At 41.8% G+C, this 12,718-nt stretch overlaps 1 protein-coding gene across 1 annotated transcript; it reads left to right on the top strand.

Moving 5' to 3' along the window:
* The first annotated feature begins 166 nt into the window (after window positions 1-166).
* Window positions 167-11,291, top strand: csf1ra (colony stimulating factor 1 receptor, a). Its single transcript, XM_058649595.1, has 22 exons — window positions 167-417; window positions 1,075-1,198; window positions 2,609-2,893; window positions 2,967-3,260; window positions 3,344-3,480; window positions 3,554-3,719; window positions 3,801-4,002; window positions 4,356-4,471; window positions 4,576-4,687; window positions 4,770-4,969; window positions 5,212-5,303; window positions 5,589-5,715; window positions 5,943-6,047; window positions 6,210-6,320; window positions 6,482-6,644; window positions 6,738-6,820; window positions 6,949-7,052; window positions 7,783-7,905; window positions 7,991-8,102; window positions 8,200-8,299; window positions 9,332-9,443; window positions 9,704-11,291. Exons 2-22 carry the CDS (start codon window positions 1,147-1,149, stop codon window positions 9,848-9,850), a joined length of 2,943 nt encoding a protein of 980 aa, XP_058505578.1. The 5' UTR covers window positions 167-417; window positions 1,075-1,146; the 3' UTR covers window positions 9,851-11,291.
* Window positions 11,292-12,718: the final 1,427 nt, after the last annotated feature.

Genomic DNA, 12,718 nt, shown 5'->3' with positions numbered 1-12,718 from the left:
TCCAGTCCAAAATGTTCCGCCAAGAAAAGCCTGGCAGCTTTTTCTCCGCAGTGATGGAGGTGATTAGTCTCATCTCCATGGGTTTTTTTTGGGGAGAATTGTGTCTTTCTGTGGCAAATTGGCACTAGCTCATTAATTAGTTGAGCATGATATGTTGATCCGCCTCCACTCACACACACACACACACACACACACACACACACAGAGCGTTGTCTCCTCCCTCCACCACTTGCTTTCTGAAAGATTTCATGTTTGCTGTGTGACTCCTGGGGTGAAGACACATTATCAAGCAGAAGAAGAACCGAGTCAAGAGAGACAGAAAGAAAGAAAGGAAGAAAGGATTCTTGTTTCCACTCTGGATTGTGGAAACATCAGTGAAGTGATCTCACTTTTCTGTGAAGCTGGAGGAGTCTGCAGGTGAGTGATGAGATTAAGTACCAGTCACTTGATTATTTTATTTTGGTCCCTAAATCAACTTTAAAACGTATGGTCCTAACTTCCGGGTTTGCTTTGCTACATCATATGCTGCTGCTTCTTATTTGCTGATGTTATTGTTATTATTTCTTATTTGGCAAACAGCAAACTGAATTCACCTTCTTGTACCCAAAGTTGAGCCACCTCACTGGGCTTCTTCTCTGAGAAGTCAGAAATGACTCAAGCTTAACGTTTAACCGCAAAAACAAACGTTTCTGTTCAGGAATGCAAGTAAATAACTCTAATTTGACATCTTAATCAAGCAATAATAATGTGCTTTACTATTTTTGCTGGCTTTTTTGTAGAATAGTACATTTGGATAACAATAATATTTGGATTTTACCTCTAAAACTATCACTTTGGTTAAAAATTTTCTACATACTGGTGTGTTAACCATTACAGAAACGTGAAATATGATTTTGATAATTACCAATACTGTTCATTTAGGGCAGCTGTGGCATAAACCTTACATTGGGTTTGTTCAGCACTATATAAGGTTCATCTGCACAGGCTGTGCGGCTCTGAACAGTCAGACAAGGGTGAGAAGGCGGTAGCACAGCTTCCTTGGTGGCGTTCTCATTTGTCTCACTAACTCTACAGATCAGAGGAAGAACCCTTTCTAGCAAACGTAAACATCCGACCCTCAAACTGCAAGTCTGGAGCTGATCCAGGATGCTGTCCTACCTCACTCTGTTGCTGGGGATAGTGGCCTCTGCTGCTTCAGGTAAGAAAACACAGACACAAATCTACGGCTGAAGTGAAATAAAAGACATTTAGAAAGATACTGAATCTCACAATTGTAGGGTTAAGGAAGTAACAAGTGCTTAATTGTTCTGTTAATGTTGTAATATAATACTTTTTTTCATGTGAAATCCAGTTGCTGCTGTTCATCTGTGCGACAATTATTTATTTTCGTACAATACTCCAAAATTATTCCCTCAGACATTCTTGTGTGTCGAGCTGCCTTGATTTAATCATACATTTCATGGCATAAACTCGTGGTCAGCGCAGAGGAGCACAGAGACACTGCGCTTCAGCCTCTGTGATCTGTTCCGCTGTTGTGTCTAATGGAGCAGAACAAGTGCAGCATCATGAGTTGTTTTTGGGGTCCTTGTTGTGAGACTTTGTTTTTTAGCTTACTATCGGTATCACTCACCGGGCATCAAATTGCAATTTCATGTGTTTGCATTTAAGCACATAAAGGCACCTTTCATTCTTCAGAGTGAAGAGGGACTTTATGCTGACTGTCAGGATGTTCATGGGAAGGGGAAAAAAAAATGCTGATTAGTTTCAAACCGCACTTTGTTCCCTGTGTTTTTACATTACCTTGTGTACTGTGCTGAATTAAAAAAAAAAACATGCTGAACATAGAATATCAGTTCTGCTTTAAAAGTCACAGTACAGTAAACTTATCCAAAGCTGCTATTTCCCAGGGAAGGTACTCTCAGTCTCAAATGTCAACAAGTCCAGTCAAGTCAAGAAATCATAAATACAGTTTTCCTCAAAGGGTTTTACAGCAAGTAACACCCTTTATCCTTAGACACTCACAAAACACCACACACAAAACATCTTATTGGGAGAAAATGGGAGAAACCTCATGAAGAGCAGTGGAGCATCCTTCTCCCAGGACAGACATGTGTCAGAGACAAGTTCAGCAGATAACAGCATCACATTTACAAAGAGCAGAACCATCAATTAGAGTAATATTAATATGAATTGCAACCCAACGTACCTCTTGATGTTGGTGTTGAAGCCCAAAGGTAAAATTCTACATAGATTAAGCTGTCCAGTTTTTTTTTCCAGTGTCGAGACAGAGACGGTGTGAAAAGCAGAAGTGTGTAGGACAGAGGGATGTTATTCTGGTCCAAGGCTTCAATCTGTTTCCTCAAATAATGAGTTTATTTTCTAAATCTGAATCCTGGCGCAGACAAAACAGCGGACTGACCACAGTTATAAAATAAAGAAATAAATAAGACCAGAGGGTACGCAACATCTTCGCAATAAAATGTTTTGTTTTGTTTTTAAATCTACTTTGATTTATTCGTACTCATACTCATAATTTCTCTGCTTCTATTGACTAAGCGGTCAACAAATGCGTTGATTCCACTTCCACTTTTCCATTTCTTCTCTGCAGAATGGAGGCGCCCGGTGATACGCTTCAATTCTAAGGTGGTGAGGAGTTCTGAGGTCTTGGTCACACCTGGGAACCCACTGGATTTAAGGTGTGAGGGTGACAGCCACGTCAACTGGCAAACCAGACTACCCAAACAACGGCACTATGTGCTCAAGGGAAAAGGGAATGTCCGCACCTTAAAGGTGGAGCATCCCTCTGCAGAATTTACCGGAACATACAGGTGTTATTACACTGCTGGGCCTCAGTATCGTTATCTGACCTCCTCAGTGCATGTGTACGTACAAGGTGAGCTCAGATAAATGAGAGTCTTGCTCTCGTTTATATTAGAAAAGCTTTCTAATGTGGTGCTTTTTTCCAGATCCAGATCCAAGCCGCGCGTTCTGGACCAGCAGCACGTCCCTGCGTGTGGTGAAGAAAGAGGGTGAGGACTATCTCCTGCCCTGCCTGATCACCAACCCAGCAGCCACAGACCTGGGCCTCCGCATGGACAACGGGACCAGTGTGCCGCCAGAGATGAACATTACAGTTGACCGACATCGGGGCATTCTCATCCACAACCTGCATCCCAGCTTTAACGCTGACTACGTCTGCACGGCCAGGGTCAACGGACTGGAGAAGACCTCCAAGGCCTTCTCCATCAACGTCATTCAGAGTGAGACTCACTTGACTGTCTCAGTGATTTACCAAAACTGGTAGGATACGTGCACCCAGTCTGACACTCATTTATGGTTTCAGGGCTTCGTTTTCCTCCGTATGTTTTCTTGGAGACGGATGAATATGTGCGCATCGTTGGCGAGAAACTCGCGATCCGCTGCGCCACACACAACCCCAACTTCAACTACAATGTCACCTGGAAATACACCACCAAGTCGGTCAGTATCTAACATTTCGGGACCTTTATTAGTTGTGGCGGAAGTCGTATTCTTAACTTTTGTTTTGCTTTAGAAACCAACCGTTGAGGAGAGGGCTCGCTCCAGTGGAGAAAACCGCCTGGACATAAAGAGCACACTGACCATCTCTGCTGTGGACCTTGCAGATACAGGAAATATCACCTGTATTGGCACCAATGAGGCAGGAGAGAACAGTTCAACCACATACTTGCTGGTTGTAGGTAAGACACTGAAAAACGCAAAAAGCTTCTAAGAAGCTTCGACACACATCAACTCTGACGACCACTGATTATTCTGAACAGATAAGCCCTATATCAGGCTGTTGCCCCAGTTGTCCCCCAAACTGGCCCACAAGGGTCTGTTGGTCGAGGTGAACGAGGGAGAAGATCTGGAACTCAGCGTGGTCATCGAAGCGTACCCTCACATCACAGAGCACAGATGGCACACGCCAACTTCTCCCAGCACGTCCACCCAGGAGCACAAGCTGATCCGATACAACAACAGGTACAACTGAGGCGGATTCGGGCCAAAACGAAAGTGGTCTCGTGTGAAAGCTGCTTTTTCACATGCTTTTGCAGCACAGTTGAAACTGCGTGTGTACGACAGGAAGGAGAAGCGACTGTGGAAAAACGCTGCCGCTGCATTTTGTGTGAATTTGACAGAGAACAACAAGGTCATGAAAGTGTTGCAGGAGGGAAGAGTGGAGTTCTCTTTTCAGACAAATGACAAATGTCTGAATTAACACTGTAGAATTAGTCACTGAAGATTTGTAGACATTCCTCTTTTTTGTCAGGGTAAAAAAACTTTTTTTTTTTCTTCTTCTTCTTCTTTTTTTTGTTTTTTTTGTTTCTTAATAGATACCATGCAACTCTGCAGCAGAGGAGAATGAATGCACAGGAGCAGGGCCAGTACACCTTTTATGCCAGGAGTGACCTGACCAACGCTTCCATCACATTCCAAGTCCAAATGTATCGTAAGTGATGTGACTGGTTGTTGAAGGAAAATGAAAGTTTCATTTTAAGGTCACTTGAGGTCATTCATTCTCACAATGTTCTCCTCATTCCTCCTCACTGTCAGAGAGGCCTGTTGCTGTGGTGAGGTGGGAAAATGTAACCACACTTACCTGCACGTCATTCGGTTATCCTGCTCCCAGAATCATCTGGTACCAATGTCTCGGGATACGGCCTACGTAAGTGTCACTGTCATTAGCGTCAACAGACGCTTTTTTAGAGACGATCCTCTGTCTAACTGACTGTGTTCCAATGAGGCAGGTGCAATGAGAACAACTCAGGGCTACAGATGGCCATCCCTCTCCAGGCCTCCACAGTGGAGGTACAGAGGGAGGAGAATGGGGCCGTGGAGGTGGAGAGCGTCCTCACCGTGGGTCTGTCCAGTCAGAGGATGACAGTGGAGTGTGTCGCCTTCAACCTCGTTGGTGTCAGCAGGGACACATTCGCCGTGGAGGTGTCTGGTGAGTCATTGTACTTTGTTGTCATGGAGTCACATGGACGAGACTCAATGCAAATCGAATGTTTGGCTTGTAAGCGTTTGTAACTGGACACAATCACATCTTATGAAACGAAGAATCATTTTTAATTGAATCAAATCTATTTTTGAGAACCACATTGCCGCAAATAGCATAAAAAACAAAAAACTGCTGCTGCGCATGGAGTTAAATTATGTATCAGTGTTGATTTTTCTTTGATTGGACAGATAAACTCTTCACTTCCACTCTGACTGGAGCAGCAGGGATTCTGTCCATCCTCCTTGTGCTTCTGGTTTTTCTGTTTTACAAATATAAGCAGGTAAGATGCACATCAGATATGGGGTTTGTCGATTTTGAGAATGGGGTTTTTTGTGGGTTCGATTCCCGCTATAGTCTGCACGCCCAGTGTGTCCTTGGGCAAGACACTTAACCCCCACGTTGCTCCTGACGGCTGTGCTGGCGGCGTGTGAGTGACTATGAAAGATGAGTGATAGAAAATACTGTGAGTGAATGGGTGTGAAAGAGTGAATGGCAAAACGGCAGTGTAAAGCCGCTGAGAGTGGTCAGCAAGCCTAGAAAAGTACAAACACCTTTTCCTTCTCAGAAACCCAGGTATGAGATCCGTTGGAAGATCATTGAGGCGAGAGACGGAAACAACTACACCTTCATTGACCCCACTCAGCTGCCCTACAATGAGAAGTGGGAGTTCCCAAGAGACAAACTGACACTAGGTTTGCAGCATTTTTTTTTTTTTTTTTTAGTATAAACTCAATCAAAAAACTCCTGAATTGTCACATTTTGGATTTGCTGTTTTTGAAGGAATTCAGGGAAATATTTCATGCACCAAATAATTAGACTAAAAAGGAGAATATTGGGTGAAACCATGCCGGAATTGTAATAATAGTAATATATGAAAGGATTTTTTTTTTCTATTCTGACATACTTCCTGTCCACACAGGGATGACTCTGGGAGCAGGAGCTTTTGGGAAGGTTGTCGAGGCCACAGCCTATGGTCTGGGAAAGGAAGACAATGTGACTCGTGTGGCTGTGAAGATGCTGAAAGGTGGGGCCAATGTTCCCGAACTTTGATTTAACAGAGTGATCTTTGTTTATATAAGCAAATCAGAGTGACTAGGAAATGAGAACAATTAACAAGAAACATTTTTTGCATGATCAGATTTGATAATACAAATTTATGATGCCACTCTGTATCATACTCATGCAGCCAGTGCCCACACAGATGAGAAGGAGGCTCTGATGTCTGAGCTGAAGATCCTCAGCCACCTGGGACACCACAAGAACATTGTCAATCTACTGGGAGCCTGCACCTATGGAGGTCAGCGAGCAGAACAGAACGAGTGAAGAAATCACAAAAACATGTTTATCAACGTTCTCGTTCAGCCACTTAATGGACAATCTGGTGCAACTAAGCACATTTGCATGCAAACAGACATTTCTTTGTTGAAAAGGCCTTAATATGGTGCGTTTCCTCCGCAGGACCAGTGCTTGTGATCACGGAGTACTGCAGCCTCGGCGACCTCCTGAACTTCCTCCGCCAGAAGGCAGAGACGTTTGTGAACTTTGTTATGAGCATTCCTGACGCCATGGAGAGCTCAAATGACTACAAGAACATCTGCAATCAGAAACAGTTCATCAGAAGGTACGGTACATCTCCAACCGTCGACGTTCATTCGGAGGACGCAGCGTTTCTGCTGAGGCTTCACTCTCTGTGTTGTCTTTCTTTACCTAACAGTGACAGTGGGATCTCCAGTGAATCATCGAGCAGTTACATGGAGATGAGGCCCAGTCAGCCCGTGAATGCAGAATCAACCCAAGGCAAAATGCTTTCTTGTTTTAATTTACACTTTTCAGTCATGCAGCAACACGCTCATCAAAGTCATTAAGCGTGTTAACCCCCTGACCCCGGGTGTTACTAATGTGATCTTTGGCTGACTCATGCTCAGATGCTGCCTGTGTGGAGACTGGTGACTGGCCACTGGACATCGACGACTTGCTGAGGTTTTCCTTTCAAGTGGCTCAGGGCCTTGACTTTTTAGCCGGCAAAAATGTGAGTGATTTCGCATTCAAAGATAAAAGACTTAACAGCATTATTACTCTAGCTTTTTACTACTCTAGCCTTCAACTCGCTCCTTTTTTATTCCACCTCATTTTTGGTTTATTTTCAAGTTAAAACAGGGGTTTTAACCTCTCGACCCTAGCCTTTTCCTTTTTTTTTAATCCACCCTGTGTTGTATTTTACTGTTTTATTTGCATCTTTTGTTTTATTTTTACAGGTAAAACAGTTTTTTTACTTTTTGACTTTAGCCTTTTCATTCCACCCTGTGTTGTGTTTTATTGTTGTATTTGGATGTCTTTTCTTTTTAAATGTTATTTTCCTTTTATTGTGAAGCACTATAGCATTATTATCATCATCATCATTATTATTATTATTATTATTGTTATTGCAGATAACGCACCCATCAGCCCATAACATTAAAACTGGTAACTGGCTGCAAACAGTAAAAAGGTGTCCTCTCTTTTAAAAGAGATCATTCTGAACCACTAAAGCTTATTCTGTAAAATGCATATATTTATGGCTTGATCAAGTTAGAAAATAAACTGTTGTGGCTGACTGGTATAAAATCACTTTTTTTAAATTTACATGAATACTTTTATCATGTCAAATACATTTTAAGGGTTATTCCCTTACATTATGTTGCTAATTCATATATCTAGAGCATTTGATTGTGATTTGTTCATGCTACAGTCCTCGTCTTTGTGCGTGTGTCTCTTCACAGTGTATTCACAGAGATGTGGCTGCCAGAAATGTCCTTTTGACCAACCACAGAGAGGCCAAGATTTGTGACTTTGGGCTGGCACGTGACATCATGAATGACTCCAACTACGTGGTGAAGGGCAACGTAAGCACCCGAGCACATTAGAAACATGTTGGTTTTTTTTCAAATATAAAGCAAGCCTAAAATATTCTGTCCACTGTGTGTGAAGGCACGTCTGCCAGTGAAGTGGATGGCTCCAGAGAGCATTTTCGAGTGTGTGTACACCGTCCAGAGTGACGTCTGGTCCTATGGCATCCTCCTGTGGGAGATCTTCTCTTTAGGTCAGAACACACACACACACACACACACACGCATGTGTTCACTGACATTTCCTGATTTTCTTGCTAAAATGAGACAACACTTTCTGCTTTCTGTCAGGTAAGAGTCCTTACCCTCGCATGGCTGTGGACTCCAGGTTCTACAAGATGGTGAAGCGTGGCTACACGATGTCCCAACCAGACTTTGCCCCGCCTGAAATGTAAGCTCACAACCTCAACGGACAGAACAGCTGTACATTTTATGTCCAGTCTTTGTCAATATCTTTTCTTGTTGATGCTTTTTTTGTCGCTTAATTAGCAGACCAATGTATTGTCATTGCTGCATTTTTACAAAGGTTACTCAAAGTGCTTCAAAATAAAAGGAAAACAAAATTGAAAAAGAAAAGAGATCCAAATAAAACAGTAAACACAGGGTGGAATAAATAGGAAAAGGCTGGAGTCAAGAGGTTAAAACCCCTGTTTAAAAAAAAACACAACAAAGAGTGGAATAAAAATGAGCTTGTTGAAGGCTACAGTAGAAAAAGATTTCTGTCACTTTTGGGTGCAGACATCTGATCGCATACTGACTCAATGGAAACATTTATCCCAAGTTGCATCAGAAGTTGATTCCCAAATCTTCACCCTATCCAACTAAACTGACACGTGTTAGGCAAATTTATGAAGTATTCCCATTAATCCTCATAATCCAGTAAAATCTCCAAACCCAAAACTCAATATGGCTAACTCTTAGCAGGCTGCCGAGATGAGGAAAAAATGAGAAAATACAGAGTGTTTTTTCCAGTATCTCAGGAGGCCTTAACATTGATGTGCACTGATTTGGCACATCTGTCACACCACCCAGAATAACTACGCTGTGGAAACGGAGGTGACTGAATCTGAGTCAGGGCCTCATCATCTGTTGTTCTTCTGTGAGTCAGTCCTTAGTTCTGCCTGTTAGCCACATGATCTCAAAGTTAGAAAGCCGTGTAACTGCCATTTCACGGCAGCAAAATGAGACTGGAGGGGCAGAGGTTCTTATGAACTAGGCTCTTATGGAACCGCGTCACCACCTCCACAGTCCTCTCCTCATTTGTCTAATTTGGTTTCTAGACTTTTCTACAGGCACCACGACGTTTGCAGTCAAAATTGATCGCATGGCCTCAAATCCTTAAAATAATGTTGCCTCACTGCTCAGTCTGGGGAACTGGCAAAAAAAACCCAAAACATAAATCTATGGTTTGCTTTCGTTTCAGCTACACGATCATGAAGATGTGCTGGCATCTGGAGCCCACGGAGCGTCCAACATTCAACAAGATCAGTCAGATGATAGAGAGACTACTCGGGGACCAACCTGAGCAGGAGCAGGTGAGTTATATATGTCGATCATCCAGGCCTGTTGTCCTCATGCTGTTCATTTTCCTTTTTCATTCAGCCAAAGAGACAACAAACCAATATTTGTTTTTATTAAAACACAACATATCAAAGATAATAACAATCAGCTCTTCTGCCTCATATGAAACAAGAGACCGATGATGATATTTGGAGACACGTGTTGTAGGGCACATTTGAATGAAGCCATTCTCTTTTGGATCGCGTCTCACCAGCCTAATGTTGCTTCTCCACAGCTAACCTACCAGAATGTTCAGCAGGAGGTCACAGAGGGTGAAGTGTGTGATGAGTCCAAGTGCTGCAACGGCCCCTGTGACCAGTCTTGTGACCACGAGGAAGAGGAGCAGCCTCTGATGAGGACCAACAACTACCAGTTTTGTTAAACGCCTTAACCAACAGCAACAACAATCGATGAAAAAAAAACAAAAAAAAAAACAGTCTCCCGTCGACAGGCATCAGGAGAGCGGGATAAGCTGTCATTTGTGGCCATAGTATCACAGCTTGTTCCAACCGGTGGACAGTACCAGAGAGTCACTTCCACAGATTTTTTTCCTCCCGCCTGTTCATCACACAGACAAGCAGCTGGTACAAACATGTGACTTGCTTTGCAGACCATGACTAGAAATTGCCACGTCTCAAAACCGACTGCAGACACGAAAGCAGGAAACATGTCGACAAACCACAAAAACATCCCAAGCTGTGCCGTACCCTCAACATTCTGTGTGTCTACATCCCCGTGATGTATATTCAGTACCCAACAAAGTGCTTTCTCCTGTGTTCTTAATTATATAGTGAACACTGTGTTTATTATTATTACTGTTTTTTTTTTACTATTAAATGTCTCGTTTTGTGGAGATTTCAGTCACTTTTGTCAGCAGGTTCACTTCATCATTTCATCGCATGTATGGTTTCTCAGAGGAAGCGATCCTCGAGTCGTAAACACTGGATCCAAAACTGTGGAAACTAATCTGCTCATCTCAATGTAGTATCTTTTTTTAATTATTATTAATATTATTGTTATTATTATCATTCTTATATCACCTTATTGAGCATTTGAACAGCACAAGTGTGTGTTTTCCCTGGTTTGAGCGTGCCAAATCCACCATGGAGGAGGCAGAGAATGGCCGCGTTGTTGTCCTCTTTATGCTTTGATCGTCGCTGCATTTCTTGTGACACACATACAGTAGCTGTCAGTTGGTAGCAACATGTGATTGTTCCACTTCAATCTAATTAATTAACGAATGTTCAAGGCTGACTTGGGAGCAGCAAATACAAGTGAAATGAGCAGGGAAATCTGTGGATCTATGATGGATCGGATAAACAATGTTTAATGTCTGACAATGTGAACTTTTCATTTTTCTTTTTTTTTTTTGGGGGGGGGGTTGTTGTTTGTGCAGCAGCGACGTCTCATGTCCTGTAAAAATGAGCGATAGAATATAAGCTTCACTGATGCCTTTATGTAGCAGTCAGCATACACTGCCAACTGTATGATATTTTAGCATAATATATATATATATATATATAAACTGTGTGTGTGAGAGAGAGAGAGATACAGACTGCAAGTTTGCATGACGTTGGGTATTTCAAATGTGCTTGTATCTGAATCCAGTGAGATGCCCGACAATGTATATTTATCTCATGATGTAAATCAAGAGTTGTCTTTATTTTCCTTGAAATGTAGAATCCATGTTAGCACGTCCGCATTTCATGTATCAGTTGTGTGTGTGTTTGATTTTGTGCAAATATGACAATAAATTCAAAAGCTGCCCTTTAAATAAATGAAAAACTGCTGAGGTTTTAAATAAAGTTTTACCTATAAATTAATATAATCCAATAGTTTGAATTATTACTTGTTTAGATAGATAGATAGATAGATAGATAGATAGATACTTTATTCATCTCACAGAGAAATTCACATTTATTTTTTTTATTTTTTTAGCTTAAACTAAGTTTAGTTTAAACTAAACATGTAATAATTCAAATAATTTTAATAGGAATGTTAATAATATAATCTAATAATTTGAATTACTACTTGTTTAAACTAAACATGTACAAATTCAAATTATTTTATTATGTAGCAGCATGGATATGTTCCATCTCATGCAGTATGACGGCCCTAATTTGATCACCAATGGTAGCTACGCATTGTAAGTGGGAGGGACTATAAACGCGGCAGATTTTCCCGCGTTCCATTCTTTGCGCTACTGTCCAACACGTCACTTCCGGTCGGAGTGTTTGGCTTTCGGTGAGCAGGACTGTGCGCTGCTTCACGCTCATCCACTTGCATGCTTATAGCGTTTGTCTGTTGTACTGCAGAGCGGCTGGGCGTGCACGCCACGCTCAAGTTGCGCTGTCTCTTCAGCTTGCGGCGGTAAGTGTCCTCCGTCTCTGCGTCATACTGCTTGGTGCCTCACGGCTAACTTTGTGCTCATTTGCACAATGTACATTTTCTACAGCATGACATTGCACTCCATTATGCCACTCCTTTATTATTGCCCTTTTTTTTTCTCACTGTTGCACATTTTACATTTTATGTTTATAATATTTGTTTGTATTGCTGCTATGTTAAAACAATTTCCCCTTGGGGATGAATAAAGTATTTCTATTCTATTCTATTCTATTCTATTCTAACACCAGTGTGGTTGCAGGTGAATGTCAGTAGCACCGCGAGTTCTGATTGTTTTGATTGCTGTGTTTAAAAGTATTGTTTAAGCTCCATAAGAGTGCTAATTTTGTATTGTTTTAGATAAATGCTGGCCACCTGGCTGGGAATAATTTGTATAATGTGTATAATTTGCCCAGTCATATTTCTTTGGTTCATTTTGTGTTTGATTAATTTGTGGTTATCAATTATATATATTTTGTTTAGTTTGAACATAATTTTCCCAGTCTTATTATAATCCTGAGTTTGTTTTGTGTGATTAATTTCTGTATCTCGTTCTAGTGTCGAGGCCGGTGGTGGTGCTGGTGAACTGGGTGGCGGTGTCCTTTTGTCCCCTGGGAATTCACTGTGTGTGTGCCTGTCACATAACCTGGTGATTTGAGTACCTTTTTTAATTTAGACTCCTCCCCTCACTAGCACTACCTGAGGCTCCTCCCCTCACTAGCACTACCTGAACAAGTTTATTTTTGGTTTGAATGAACACATTGTGCTATTAAAAAAATCTATTAAAGTGTGCATTATTTTAACCTTTTGAACCACGTCTCCTGCATCTTGAGTGGAATTTACCTGCGTGTCCTTGATTGGGGTC

Source organism: Solea solea, chromosome 14, assembly GCF_958295425.1.
Source record: "Solea solea chromosome 14, fSolSol10.1, whole genome shotgun sequence".
Classification (NCBI taxonomy): domain Eukaryota; kingdom Metazoa; phylum Chordata; class Actinopteri; order Pleuronectiformes; family Soleidae; genus Solea; species Solea solea.
The sequence above is the reverse complement of the archived record's forward strand: the minus strand, read 5'-3'. Positions and strand labels throughout refer to the sequence as shown.